The following is a 14,773-nucleotide window of genomic DNA, read 5'->3' as shown; positions in this document are numbered from 1 at the left end:
CTTTGCCCAGGCTTGCAGAGGATGGACAGCAGGCAGCAGGCTGCAGTCGCTCCCCAGAGCGTGTGCCAGGGGTTCCTTTATTGGGCGTCTGGTAGAAAAGGCACATTGGGACACTGTAATGGTGGGTTGGGGTGTAACAAACTGATGCAGCTCACAAAGCTGAGGCGATCGCGTTGTGCTTTTCTTCTATCGGAGTGGTTTCAGCCGAGGCAGGGCTAGAGCCGGAGGCCGGAGCAGGGGGAGCTCTCCTCCCTCCTCCTCAAAGCAGGATCCGGCCTTCCCTCCCACTCTGTGAAGGGGCAGAGTGGCAGCTTGGTTACCGAGCGCTGCAGGCAGCGGTCCTGCCCGCAGTTCTGGGCACTGCTAGCACTTTTGCCTGCTGGAGGTTTGCACGTTGAAAAGGCGCTTCAAGAAGTAGAGCTGCAGCACCCCGGAGAGGACAATGACGCAGCTCTGAGCCATCGACCACCAGTTGACGTAGTTGTAGTTGGACTCCAGGAGGAAGGAGTCGGCCCCTTTCCGCATCCGGGCGAAGTTGTAGAACCGCCACATGTGGAAGATGTGGAGCTGTAGCTTCTGGATGCTGACCTGTGGGAGAGGTGGGTGCTCGGCAGTGGGGCTGCAGCACAGCCCGGGGCTGGCAGAGCCGTTCTTAGAGCTGCCCACTGGGCTCAGCATTAAATTAAGCTGCAGCTCAGGCAATGGCAAACGCCCTTCTCGGTTTCCTTGGGAGGACGTGCCCATCCCCGCTGTGTTGGAGCGCCCTGTGGTCGCCTTGACACTCACCCCGATTGCCTCCAGGGTGTCGTTCAGTTCTTTCCTCTCTTGCGGCTGCTTGTTTTCTGTGTTGAAGCCTTCGTAGTAGACACCAAAATTAAGATAGACCTGCATGAAGCCAAAGTGGTTGTGCTGGTTGTCCAGGCACAGCTGGTAGAAACCTGCAGAGAGAAATGGGGATTGTTGTTCCCAAGTAGAAGAGCTGCTGCCAGGCAGACCTGTCCCCAGCGCCCGACCCTCATCCTCCCCATAAGGGAGGGAGGTGTGATCAGACCGATCAACGCTCTGGGAAGCGCTGGCTGTCTGGGCAGGCTCGGAGTTGCCGTGCCTGCCTGCCTGCCTGCCTGCAGCTGGCAGGTGGGCTGGGCAGGGACCGGGGCAGTGGAGACCTGTCTCCTTCGTGAGGAAGTTGATCTGTCCTCGCACGTGCTGGGAAATGCCAAGCTGGAAGCCGTTGGGGTCGCTCGCCGTGGCCAGGATGTTCCTGTTGGTGGCAATCCCCGTCGCCCGCTGGACCTGGAGGCAGGAAAGACCCGAGGGGCATTCGTGGGCCTGACTCTGCACCCAGGAAACAGAGGGGAGCCCACGGGAGCACTCGTGTGCTGCACAAGGACCCAGCGGCGACCCGTGTCTATTGAGGGGTCCGTGGGGAGCTGCCCTCCTTCGTCACTGTGAGCCGAGGCCAGGAACAGCCTCCAGCGAGCTGCCAGCTACACGTAAAAGAAAAACCCACAGCCCTGGGTAATGAACCCCACGGTTCCCAATGCCCGCTCACAGTGCTGCAGGTGCTTGCGCAGACCCCACGTCTCCCACCCCGGCTCCCTGCTGCCTGGATCGGATGCTGCCGGCACTGCCGCTGCTGCCGGCCGCTGGAGTGTTGGGAGATGGAGCTGTGCCGAGCCCCAGGGCCGTGCCGTGTTCCTGCGGGACCGCTCTGCTGAGCGCAGAGCTGGGGGAGAAGCTGTCAGTGCCGGGCACGGCCATGCCCTGGCTCTCCTTCAACCAGCCTAGTGTAAACAGGAGCTAAAAAGGCTCTAGTTTTCCCTGTGGGAAGAGGAGGGAGCACAGGGACAGGCAGATAGGGCTGTGCCCAAGACCTTCAGCGTGCCTTCCACCTGCAGCTCAGGGGAGAGCCGAGGGCTGTGCAACAGCCTCCGGCTAGCCCAGCGAAGGGCAGAGCTCCCTGCAGTGCCAGGACACCCCACAACTCTCTGCGAGCGAGCTCTGGGTGCTTGGGGACCATATCCAGAGCTCTCGGCACCACTTTATGGTTTTAAAACATGTATTTAAAAAAATAAATGGGATTGATGCTGGAAGTTGCCTAAAAAAGCACGGTCCCTGAGATGAAGCTTCCAAGCGACTGCAACCGTTCCCTGTCTTGACTGAGGACCTTCCCCACGCAAGGGAAACTGCCTCTGCCCTGGGGGCAGCAGGTCTCCTTCTGCACGGAAGCCTGGTCGCAGGACTAAGGCAACAGAGGATTGCCCACCGCAGGACCTGCCGCACCCTTGGAGGCGGCAGCTGGCACCAGCCACAGAGCCGCCGTGCAGGACTGATCCAGCACCGCCATTCCCCGACGCCCATCAGCAGCTGCATCGCGCCAACAGCTTCCCGGGACGCGTCCCGCAACGCTCACCTCGTAGCTGAAGAAGAAGTTGCCGCTTTGGTACGCGAACTGCCAGAAGCACTCCACGGCGCCGGCGGGGATGACGATGGCAAAGTCATAGCGATCTGCCCCGCGGAAGAGGGGATCCTGGCTGGACCCGCTCAGGGGCTCCGTCTCAGGGCAGCCGGCGGGGCTCAGCAGCACCAGGAACGCCAGCAGCAGCATCCTGCTTCCCAACCTCCAGCGCTTCCTCCGGCCAGGGCAGGGCAGGAGCAGGGACCCGAGGTGGCAGGGGTAATTATTAACTGCTCTGCAGCGGCACTCAGCAGAGCTGGGGCTGGTGTCGAGAGGAGCGTGGCACGGGCTCTACTCCTGAAGGTGATCTCGGTGCAGAGCAGGAGCCGGTCTGGCTCATCCACGTTATTTCTCACCCAGCTGAACCTTTTTGCAGAGGCTGAGGCTGCTGTGAAGAAGCACCACAGTCCCCATCCAGCCCCGCTCTTCTCGCTGACAAACGCTCTGCCAGTCTGTATCTTGTGAACAAGCAAATTAAGCAGGAAAAGTGTTTTACTCCAAGAAACTTCCGGAGTAAAGCTTTGGGCTGCAACACCCTCTCCGCACAGCCTGGGGCTGGACCCTGGCACAGAGAAGGAGAGTGGGCTCGGACCCACGCAGCACGAATGCATCTCCCACCTGGGCACGGCACCGGCACGACCAACGGGCACTGCCTCACATTGGCAATTATTGGTCCAGCTTGTGGCTCACGTCAAGCCTCTCTGCCCTGGAACGGGCCTCTGCAGGGGCAGGGGTGCTCCGACCCCACGGAGACGGTTTTACAGGCAGAAGGGGAGGGAAACGCACAGCCAGGTGAGAAGGAAGCTCATTGCAGCAGCTGCTGCTGAAGGACAGAGGGGAAAGCAGGTGTTTCCAAAGAGACTTCTCCCAGCCCTGGCTCTGCAGGAATGGAGCCAAGAGAGGCTGCTTTTAGAAAATGCCCCCATACCTCCCGTGCCCTTCAACAGAAGTCTAGTCCAGAAGCTTCTGCTTCATGCCGACACCAACGTGGCAGCACCTCATACCATCAGGGCATTGCTGTTCCACCCCGAACAGCTGCTGACCCAACACCCCCAGCCCTGGCCGGCAAAGGGGGAGCCCCGTGATCCTGGGGTGGTGCGTGCCCCAGCAGGGCAGCAAGCAGGCAGCACCCCAAACTGCTGCATTTCTGCCCCGGAGGTATTAATTCACACTTACAACAACTCCTGAAATACAACAAGAAAGGAACTTTATTTTACAGAAGACCGCTCAGACATGGACTCCAGCTTTGGCACCTGAAGGGAGGAAACACACTGTGCCCTCGGAGCTCATACGCTTGCAGGGATTGCACACAGGAGGAGGACCTTACAACAAAGGAGCAGTGCCAGTAAAACATGACCAGAATCAGTAAGCACTTGAACTTTTAATGTGGGAACAACTGATGTTTAAGTACTGAAACAAAAAATAATGTTTTTAAAGCCTCAATGTTGGGAGGGAGAAATTCCCACTTGCAGACTAGCCATTTACAGAGCAGAAAGAAATGTGGGGGGGAAAAAAAAAAAATCTAAGCAGATTGCCTTGCCTAAATCTCTTCTTCTCCCCAGAAGCTCTGGGCCTATGTGCTGCTGCTCTCCCACAGGGGACTGACTGCAAACAGATGAAACAAGCAATTCACAGTGTAGACAATTAAAACATAAAAATAGCCACTGATGGGATTATCCTGCCATTTGACAGCGTCTGAGCAGAGAAAACTGTCATTTCAGCAGCCCATCAGGTTGGGATTCATTCTACAAAGGCTGCAGTTGTCAGGTGGAAAAGGAAGTCCCCATCCAGGCTGTTTCTGAGCGTGTGCAATCAGGCTGCGCAGCTTCTGGCAAACTGCAGAAGACCTAAACAGCAGCTCCAGCTCGAGACACAAGGCTCCTCGGTTCTTGTCAGACATGGTTTCCATCTGCTGCAGAGGGGCTCAGCACACCAGTCCCAACACACATCAGGGACGAGCACAGCAGCCTCCCTGCTACCATTGCTCTGGTCCATCTTTCAAAAGAAAAGTAAGAAGGTTTGTGCACTGAAAGTCCTGTGGTCCAGGCTCCCAACCTTAAAGGATTCCCAGCTTTTTCATGGTCCGCCAGCGATCCTTGATCATCACTGCCGTGCGGTTCTGGAAGGGGTATTTCTGGCAAATGGCCTTCCATCTCCCTTCTCCAAACTTCTTCACACCCTCTTTGATCCACTCGCTCTCTTGTACTGTCCATTTCTACAAAAGAGCACGTAAGCAGTGTTCTGTGAGTACAGAGTGCAGTTTCAGGGAGGAGTTGCATTTGGCAGGGAACCGTGCTGGAACTCCTTCCTAGCACGTTAGCTTCCCTTTATCATCCATGCTAGTAACATGGAGGAAAGGCAGAGGTAGCACACACAACACTCAATAATTGCTTCACTGTAGATGTGCTCTCCTAACTGTTACAAGTAAGAGAAGTGTCCAGCTCCAGCACAAGCTCAGGAGTAGTTCTGCTTCCCAAAGCACAATACTGATCACATCAAAGAGGAATTACCTTTTGATGGAAGAGCAAACATCGGAGATACAAAGTACTCACTGCCTAATAGCATACAAGTAGAGTGTTAAAAAGAAATAACCTGCAAGTTCAGGTCTGCTGGTCCCCTGAATTTTTGTACTGGAGGCCATACACGAAATAACTGAAGAAAGCAGTTACGGGAAAAAAAGTGCTACGTGGTGTACAGCAGCACAAGAGCCAGCAGCTATCTTCCTACAAGCAAGGGTGAGACAGTTCCTAGTAGCACCAAACTTGGGACTTCTTCTCAGGTAATAGCTGCCGTATGCATGTCCCTCACCCGAACAAGATGCTGAACCTCTCCAGCATGTGGGGAACTCGGCAAACCTAGCTCTGAACCACATGCATCAAGGAAAAGGGACTTCACGCACATACTCAGTGCCTGGTGTGTGGGAGGCGTGCAGCTTTAGCCAACTACCAAACTGGGCTGCTTTAACAAGACAAACTCCAGCCAGCGCTGTGAATGCAAAGACCTGCACAAATTGGATCAAGCCTGGGTATTGCAAGCACCAGCCTCAAGAAGCATCGCTTTCCAAGCCAGCCTCTGGTGCTTCATTTAAAGCACAGCAGCAGCTCGCCCTGCTGTAGTGAACTGCAGGCTGCTGAGGAAGTGGTCTGAGCAGCAATCCTCATCAATATATTTCAAATTGTCTGACAGTTTGCTTTTTTATACGGACATGTCCTGATTTCAGGCCTTACCAAAAGGACTTAAGGGCTCCACATTACCTGTTTCTTGGAACCAAAGACTGTAGCATTGTGGCTGTTCGTCGCAAATGATGCTGAAAAACAAGGCAAGAGGATTACATTTCACCATAACTCAGGAGGTGCAGACCTCCTCGAGAAACTGCCTTGGGCTTAACTGCTGAACTATGCAGTCAGCCTACAATGAGAGCATCCCGTGACAGACAATAAAACTAAACTCCTTTATCCCTCCCTTTTCTGCAGCTATAGCATGCACAGCCTTTCTGTTTCAAGCCCAATTGCTTTATGTGAAAGCTTTCCAATAAGGTCTGCTTTGTTTTAAACTAGCCAGTACGTCAAGAACAGGGGCATTCATCCAGGATGTGGCTACGCTGTATGTTGAGGCTGGAATTAGACACCCATTGTCCACTCCTTTTCACCAGCTAAGCTGCGTATCTAGCTGCAAAGGGGACTGGACTGGAAAATGGATCTGGCTGAAAAGGTAAACTTAACCTTTATTTCATGGCACTAAAGTGGGAATGGGGAAAGAGCTGTATTTCCAATATTTACATCCTGTAAGCTAAGTATGATTAGTCTGAAACTTGAACAGGAGTTTTTGGCACGCATTTCAGGTCAGAGGTACAAAGAACAAATGTCACAGAGTTGGACAGCTACCCATTTTCTTGGGCTTTTAGGATTTCTGGTTTCAAAATTCAGTCACACAGAAGGTAGCAAGACAGCCGTGAATAAGCCTCAAAGCCAGGATTATCATCAATTAACACCTGCAACAGGGGCTCTGTTCTTACCCGCTTCTGAGAAGAGCTCATCCTCCTCACTCCAACTGTCTTTTTCTTCTTTGCCATACGAGCTGTTCCACCTTCCTTGGAAGGACCTGAAAGCAGGCAAGCATTTACTTTGGCTACTGGCTAGGGAGAATGTTTTATAGGGGGAGAAGGTGCAGGGACACTGGGAGCCCAGCAGGCAAGCCTGTGATGGGCATACAGTGCAGAGAAATGAGCCCATAAAGCGATATATAAACACACCGCCACCTTCTCCACTCCCCTCTGAGAGGGAATGAATCCTTAGGAGCCCCTGTCTGAAAGTATTTTGTGCAATATATACTCAAATACAAGTGGAGTATTGTATTTTGTAGCCAGCATTTGCAAAAACAAGGGTATTAACTACACAATTAAGCACTTAAACAGACACACACAGCTGGACTTCCCAGGCCTTCGTGTATGGGACAGACTGGCCAACAGCTCAGGGGAGAAGCCTTTAGTCTTCTCAAGAAGCATTTAATTCTTACTGTTTCACTACTAACACTTCTGAGGTCAACCGAGCTAGAGAGGCCTCTCCGTGAGATCAAGTGCCTCAATGCTGTCACCTGCTTCCAATCCTCAAGCACAAACTTGTGAGATAAAATTAAGTCTGTTAACAAAGAACTTCAAAAGGTTCACCCCTGGCTGTCACATCCAATATAACTGAAGCCATTTATGATTACAAGAAAATAACTGTTCTCTTATTCTTACTTGAAGTTGCCTCTTTCTTGCACATAAAGATTTGAGAACCAGTTACTGGCACAGATGCACACAATGAGATTTCCAGACAGATGTCGTTAGCACCACTGCTAAAAATGAGTCCTAACATGTAAAGGCTTCAAGACAAGACATCCACAGAAGCAGCACAGACAATAAACCACTTTCCAGGTGAACTGGAAACCAACTTGCACAATGGCAGGGCTAAAACTCAAGAACTGCTCAAGCCAGCGGCAGCTGCATGGCAGCAGCCTCACTCCGGGCTCCTTCCTGATCTGGCACCAACCCTCGCTTCAGGCACCCGGCACAGGACAGGAAGGCATCACACCCGTGTTCGGCCCCTTCCCAGGGCAGTCACCCACAGTATGCTGGTCTGGGAGAGTTCACAAAACATCATCCTATCCCCACGACGTTCCCCAGCACCCTCAAAATAGACTCAGACATATCCTTGGGACAGCAACGTCAGCTGCAATGTACTACCAGAAAAAAATGAAAGAGATCAAGTGTCAGCACTCACAAGTCCTTGAAAGGGTAGGAAATTTATTAACTAAATTGACTCTAGGAGGTGGACAACGGTGGAGATAGAAATCCGTCCTCGGCATCATCTCTGACAGTTAGTTTAACCCTGAGCAAGACACGCCAGCAAGGCGTCTGAGAGACTTCACCACTGTTTGCATTGATGCACACCTCTACTTGCAGCCACTCTCCTGTGCTTCAGAGAAAGACAATCCATCTCCAGAGCAGCCAAGCTACACAGAGCACCGAGATCTTTACTGCACGCCCTTCAAAACCAAACCTTTGCATTCTTGACGTTCTTAAGCCAGGAACTAATGGAAATTGTGTTCTAGTTATCTTTTCAAACACATCAAGCTTTCCTCAATCCTCCCAGTTTCAGTCCTGGGGATCCAAAACGTCATTATTGCTGGTGCTGTGCAACTTCACTAAGCAAAAGAAGAGCAACTCAGACAGCAGGAAGCTTTGTTACACCACCTCTTAGCTTAAGAGTCTCACATCAGCGTTAATTTTAAGACTTCTGCTGGTAAGCCTACTTTGCCATTTTCTGTGGGAAATCCTTATAAAAAGGAAAAAACCCTAACATACCCCACCTCTTATTGCAGTCATTTCAGCTGCAGGTTAAGCGATAACTCATACTGAAGAAACAGTCAGATAGCTACTACTAGAAGTTTCATAACCAACACAGGTTTCAGCAAAAAAGAGCTTAAGCGAGGTCAGTGTTGAATTACTCAAGAGTTGGAAAGGAGAGTTTAATCTGTTCCACAAGATGCACCTATGAACTCTTTCCAGCTTCAGCATCACTAATCAAAGTGCAGAGAAACACACATTACCTGCGATATGCATGCTGGAATCACCTACCAATACTAATTGCAGTACCTCTGATTCACTGCCAGTGGAAGCTGCATCATTTTCTCCTCATCAGAAACCAAACAGTAAAGTGTAAGGACAAGAGAGGCTAGTTCCACACATGCTAGCAGACAAGGAAGATCAATATACTCATCTTGAATTAAAGGGGTTTGTTGTTCATGCTACCGATGTCAGCTGCAAGTCAAAAGATTGGGTGCAGATTAGAATATACCACAAGAGATAGGCTTCATACTTGGCACTCTTAGTAGATACAGGCTGGTCATGCAATTTCTGAACAGGTCTGGAAGCAGAAGATACAACTGGTTCCTGGGAAGAGTCTGGGCTGTCACTCGACTCGCTGTACTGGCTGTCTTGCTCCATGACCAGTTTGCTTATGGTCAACAAGCGTTTGCCCTTATGGGATATTTCAGGAGGGTCTGAGATCTCAGAATCTTGATTCTCCTCTTCCTTCCGTCTCTTGGTTCTGTGGGATACAGAAGGAGACAGTTGCTTGGGGAAAGAAAAGTCTGTTTCATCCAGTTTGGTGAAGAGCGCATCAGAATCCTGGGAGTCCGACAGGATCTTGAAAGCTTCTCTCAGAACAGAAATCCCATACGCGGTTACGGTTCCAGAGGGCTGCCTACAAAATAAACAGAACTGAGCAGGTTGTAAAGATATCACCAAGATGGCTCCACTTCACTGAAATCAGGCTTTTCCCCTACGGTGTGTCCCTCAACAATTGACCCTAGGGTGCAAATAAAACCTACTGAAGAGGGCATTCCCAACCCTTCGGTCCGCCCTCCTTCTAAATGGTGCGGCGTACCGGGGGAGCGGGTCTCGAGAGAACATGCCCACGCTCCATGCGCCACTGGATGCCCTGCTCTTCTTGACTAAGGGCGGAACCATACGGATACCAAATGCTGCTCCACGAGAGCAAACCTTCTGGCAGCCACTGCCCTCCCTCCCTAGTTTACGGAAGTACTACATATCTTCAGAACAAAAACCCAAACCACCTTAACATTTTTACTGTGATCCAGACAGAAGTTACACCGATAGCCTTTGTGGCTTGCTTGGGCAGACTTGCTTGGGCTGGCATTCAGGGAGATTAAGAGCTGCCTAGACAGAGCAAACTATCCCTCAGAAGAGAACTGCTGCCATACTTCATCCACAATGCAGCGCCGGATTCCTCTGCCCACCTTTCCAAGTCCCTGTAGGACACTCCTGGAAGTTCTGGAGCTGCTGCTGCTGGTTCTTTAGATACTTCCATAGGCTCTGAAGCATCTTCCAAGCAGTTAATATCTGCTGCTGTGAGGTGCTCAGGAGTTGCTGCTGGGTCAGTAGCTCCTTCCATAGGCTCGGGAGCTGCTGCAGAGTCACTGGTTCCTTCCATAGGCTCAGGAGCTGCTGCAGGGTCATCTGCTCTTTCTGCAGGGTTGGGAGCTCCCTCCAGGTGTTCTGCTGTTTCTGCAGGCTCTGGAGCTCCTGCTGGGTCCTTTGCCCTTCCTGAGGGCTTGGGAGCCGCTACCTCACCCTTTGGACCATTTGCAGACTCAGGAGTCACCGATGAGTGTTTTCGTACTTCGGCATGTTCTGAATTCAAAGTCTTTTTCATTATCTTGGACAGAGAAAAAGCACGTAACCATTATAAAGATGTTTCCTCGTACAGGGTTCACGTCTATCAATTAAAACTTGTTACAGGGACTGAAAAATGCATTCAACTGTATAAACTTTTTAGGAACAGATTCAATTTAAAGTATTTTGGATTCAACCCACTGTTAATTATGTGCCTAAGCTCTAATTCATTACTGGCACAGAAGGCCAGATTACCGTATTTCGTAGAAGCCAAATTACTGTATTTCATTGCCTTGTGGCAAAGTAAGTGTCCGTTCTCCCCCAGTCTGCATCTCGTGCCGTTTTCCTGCTGTCCCTCGCTGGGGCAGAAGCAAGCACAGGACAGGCAGCTAGGTAAGCAGGGCAGACACCTACTGTTAGCAGCAGTGGCTCCGAATTGTCCACATAGGTCTTCAGGAACTGAAACACGCTCTGCTGGAAGTTCTTGTAAGAGAAGTTTTTGACCACTGGATGAGTGAAATTCTTCTCCCGGATGACAGTCAGCAACTCGTTCCTCTTTTTCTAGAGGAGAGAGAATGCTCTGAATAGGTATGAGGATATAAATGACAACCACAGGAGCTAGGATCTGGGTGAGGATTGGGCCTTTCCCGTTTGACGTTCTCCAGGTGCAACTAATTTACACTGACATAAGGTTGGGAAAAGGGCAGAGGAACAGGAGAACCAACTTGTTTCAGCAATTCTGACTTTTTGCTTCCAGTGCCCAAGACATTACACTGCCTACAGAATAGGAATGGGGACTCTTTGCTTTCGGAACCAGCCCTTCTTAAGAACTTGTGCTCTACAGGTGAGCTTGAGTTTGCCTCGAGACAAAGGATGAATTTTGATGCCTGCAAGACCCATGATGATACGTGAGGGAACATGAGTAACAGAGGGAGCTCCAAAGTAACAATCGACATGCTTTACAAACGTGTAACACTGAGGGTCCGTCGTTCAAGGAGGACTTTTTCCATTTCGGCACCCTTACCCTTTCTTCTTGTTCAGGTTTTCCTAAGAGGCATGCTTCTCAGGGAAACATTTTATGCCTGCGATATGGGTCAGAAATGTCTTACATGGTATTGGGGGGGGCACATCAGACCACCCCCAAATATCCCCGCTCCCCAATACCCTGTAAGACATATCAGACCACCCCCAAATATCCCCGCTCCCCAATACCCTGTAAGACATATCAGACCACCCCCAAATATCCCCGCTCCCCAATACCCTGTAAGAAGTATCACACAGTCCTCAAACAGCCATCTTTCATTCTGGTGCAGACTCACCTGGTTTCTGGGCTCCTTCCCCATATGCCTCTTGACAATTTTTGAAGCTTTATCAAACTCTCCATTTTTGATGCAGACAATAACAGCCTACAGAAGAAAACAAATACCAGTTTCTCTGTTGACATCGAATTGACCGTACTCTATAGATCAGCTTTGGAAAAGCATATATCATAATCAAGTGTGGCACACAGGTAACAGCTTAGTACCAACTTACACAGAGAAACAACTTCTACATTAACTGATGAAGAAGCACGTACACTGAAGATATGCATTTGCAGCCAAGTCAGTACTAACGACGGTATTCTATATGTGAGGCAATTCCCACTGTCATTTACACAAGACCTTTCTAAGACAAAAGATGAGCAAGGTATTTATTGAAAAAGAAAAAGGTCTTACAGCTTCTTTCACCATCTTCTGAACAGTTTCCATCGTCTTTTCAGCCACAGAGAATTCTCTCTGAATGAGCTCCAGGACACTGATTGCTGATTCAAGAGGGGTGAGCTCCGCCTCTTTATCGAAGGTGCAATCTACAAGAATTCACAGCCATTGGTTTGGGAGGCGTTCACAGTGATGCCTTACAGACAGCTAGTTATGTATTTGCTCAGTTTGACTGCAAATTCTACAGCTACAGAGGATGAAGATAAGAAGGAATGGCAGGCTGACTGCCAAGTGTCTAAACTGCAAGATCCCCCCCAGGCATGGAAAGCTACAGAAACACCACTTGACTACAAATAACTGATCTGGGGGAGCATTTCAGAAGCTACGAGGCTAAGCAGAAGTCACAAGGCTGCTACGTTCAGATAGCAGGACAGCCCTGGAGCTTGGGTTCAAGCACATGGCTCTTGGCTACAGCAGCACGACACAGACATGAACAGTCATGCTCTCCAGCCCCTCACCCTCCAGGGAGAGCTCCTACAGCTTAACAGCTTCAGCCCAGACCTCTGCTCTGTGCAGAGACACAGCTCCTGGGAGCTGCAGGGACACAGCCACAGAACAGGGCACACCCCGGCTGGGGGAGCAGGCTTCGAGCCAAGACTGGGGTTTCCCCAGGGCCTTGCTGGGAGCGTTGGGGACCCACCGAGGTTCTCGCCCTCCTCAATCCGTGACAAGAGTTGCATCATGCGCAGCATCTGGGCCACCGTGGGCTCCTTCTCCAGGGGCCGCACAAGCAGCGCTGTGGGACAAGAGGCAGGTTACACCGGTACCGCAGGGCCCAGTCCCGGTACCGCTGGGCCCAGCCCCGGCCCCAGCTCCCCCTCGCAGCCCAGCCGACGGCCCCCCAGCCTCCCCCCGGCCCCCCTCACCCCCGACCGGGGCCCGCCCCTCCCCAACCGCCGCCCTGCTCGCCCTCCCGGGCTATCCCCGCTCCCGTTCCCGTTCCCCGGGAACCCGGCCAGCCCGACCCCCCCCTCGGCCCGGCCCGCGTGGCCCACCCTGCATGACGTCACGGAGCTGGCGGAAGTCGCGGTTCCGCCCGGAGCGGTAGGCCGCCATGGCCTGGTGGAAGTAGAACTGCAGGACCCAACCGTTCACCGTTTCCTCAGGGACGCCCCCCGGCGCCGCCATCCTCTCCCGCCGGCCGGCCCGCACCCGCCTCCCTACCATCCCGCCGGGAACTGACGCCAATCCCCGGCGGAAGTGACGATCGAACCGAAACCGTCACCACGCCCCCACCCCCGAGGCGATAGCAGTATTACACGGCAGGCGCCTACAGCTCCCGGCGTGCACCGCGCCAGCCCCGCCGCGCCTACAGCCCCCAGCGTGCACCGCGCCGGGGGGGGGCAGGGCTGAGCTGGCGCCCCCTGCCGGCCGGCCGGGCCGCTGCAGGGCCGGTCCCAGCAGGCAGGGGAATTGCAGGCAGGGGAATTGCAGGCAGGGTCCCTCGGGGCTGGGGACCCACCCGCCGCCCATCGTGGGCATCGAGGCGGGCTCCTGCCGTGGGGAAGAGGCCCCGCCGGCCCGAGGGCCCCCTCTCCGACCGGAGCCGAGGGACACACGGGCTCGTACAGGGTCCTACGAGTTCAGAGGTCGTTCTCTGCCTGCCAAAAGGTAAAGACGGAGCGAGGGGCTTAAGAAGGATGCCTTCCTCATGCTCTTCCAACCTCAGGCTTCATCCTCCAGCAAAAACAGCATTTTCGGGAGCGCCGGTTACCTTACTTCAGCTGGGAAACGTGGAAACCGCAGGGAAACCGCCATCGGTAAATCGTGAGGGATCCCCTGAGCCCAGCGCTTCACCTCGGTCCAGAGGTGTCCATTCAACCTGTTCTGGTACCTAAAACAGAGTCAGCGCCAGCTCTGCTGGCACAGGCGGATGCTCGGAACTGACAGGCGGAGCAGAGCCAGGCCGTGCTGCTCGGGGTTCACGACAGAAACGGCAATGGAAACCGCAACGCGTACCTGCACGGCCTCGCCAGCTGCCGCGGTCAAGAAGGGGAGAGGGAGCACCAACACCTAACTCAGCTGGAGCACAACCGGCATCTGCGGATGTGACTGAACCCTTCAAGTATTAGACAAGAGTTGTTATTTTGTACTTTTTTTTTTATTATTTTTTTATTTTATGCTCTTTATTCTAGTCTTTTGAACAGCCAGGACATTTTCATATGCTGTTGACACCCTTCCTTGTACTCCAGCCATCTGCAAATCCCATTCCCCTAACTTGTAACACCAAAACGAGGTCCCCGTTTCAGCATCTTGGGGCAGAGAATTTCCCACAGTTACTTGGGCTTCCTGTAACGAATCCAAAGCCCTGGCATCCCCGTGATCCTAGTGAACGAGGGCCAAGAAGAACTGGTGCCCAGAGGAGGCTGATTTAGGCAAAGGCCAAGCAGATCCTCCAGGTTACGGGCTGGTTCTCTGCTGCTCTAGGATCTCTCTCACTCGGATGCGGTGTCGCTTTGGCTCAGGGAACATCACTGACACCGTTCTGGAGACTATCTCACCTGAGGTGGAAAAGCATGTGAAAATTCCTCTCGCGTTAGGTTATCTGGGATACTCCCTTCCCTCCACCCCTGGCCAGAGGAGAAGGAAACACACATGAGAAAAATCCATGTGTCAGATGGAAAACAGTAAAACTGGGAGGGATTTTTTATTGGCAAACAAAGGGAGATAAAAATAATCTGTGCAAGAAAGGATGGCTGTTCACCCGGGGCAGTGTGACTGCCCTGGGGAAAGCAAGCGCAGAAAGGGAGCTGTGCGAGCTGGACACGGTACAACTGTGTCATACTGCCAGCGAGTCACTGCCGTTAAATGTTGGGAAGGATGCAGAGAGAGATACCGGTGGTTGTTTCCTGGGCTGAGAGGAGATGACAGAGCGACATG

At 52.4% G+C, this 14,773-nt stretch overlaps 2 protein-coding genes across 3 annotated transcripts; both read right to left on the bottom strand.

Annotated features, from left to right (window-relative positions):
- Positions 1 to 363: 363 nt before the first annotated feature.
- Positions 364 to 2,673, bottom strand: TMED6 (transmembrane p24 trafficking protein 6). Its single transcript, XM_030026322.2, has 4 exons — positions 2,414 to 2,673; positions 1,167 to 1,293; positions 787 to 938; positions 364 to 588 (listed from the first exon to the last, which is right to left on the bottom strand). The coding sequence occupies exons 1-4, from the start codon at positions 2,606 to 2,608 to the stop codon at positions 364 to 366; spliced, it is 699 nt and encodes a 232-aa protein (XP_029882182.1). The 5' UTR covers positions 2,609 to 2,673.
- A 970-nt stretch (positions 2,674 to 3,643) lies between these two features.
- On the bottom strand, positions 3,644 to 13,105 carry TERF2 (telomeric repeat binding factor 2). 2 transcript variants are annotated; one of them, XM_030024896.2, is made up of 10 exons: positions 12,889 to 13,105; positions 12,534 to 12,629; positions 11,852 to 11,982; positions 11,456 to 11,542; positions 10,551 to 10,697; positions 9,761 to 10,179; positions 8,818 to 9,204; positions 6,474 to 6,559; positions 5,713 to 5,765; positions 3,644 to 4,673 (listed from the first exon to the last, which is right to left on the bottom strand). In XM_030024896.2, exons 1-10 carry the CDS (start codon positions 13,058 to 13,060, stop codon positions 4,515 to 4,517), a joined length of 1,737 nt encoding a protein of 578 aa, XP_029880756.1. In that variant the 5' UTR covers positions 13,061 to 13,105; the 3' UTR covers positions 3,644 to 4,514. The 2 variants fall into 2 exon arrangements, with proteins under 2 accessions (XP_029880756.1, XP_029880757.1); XM_030024897.2 differs by having other exon boundaries at positions 8,818 to 9,048; positions 12,889 to 13,104.
- Positions 13,106 to 14,773: the final 1,668 nt, after the last annotated feature.

Source organism: Aquila chrysaetos, chromosome 9 (genome assembly GCF_900496995.4).
Source record: "Aquila chrysaetos chrysaetos chromosome 9, bAquChr1.4, whole genome shotgun sequence".
In the NCBI taxonomy this organism is placed as follows: Eukaryota; Metazoa; Chordata; class Aves; order Accipitriformes; family Accipitridae; genus Aquila; species Aquila chrysaetos.
Note: the sequence above shows the minus strand (reverse complement) of the source record. Positions and strands in the feature narration are given on the sequence as shown.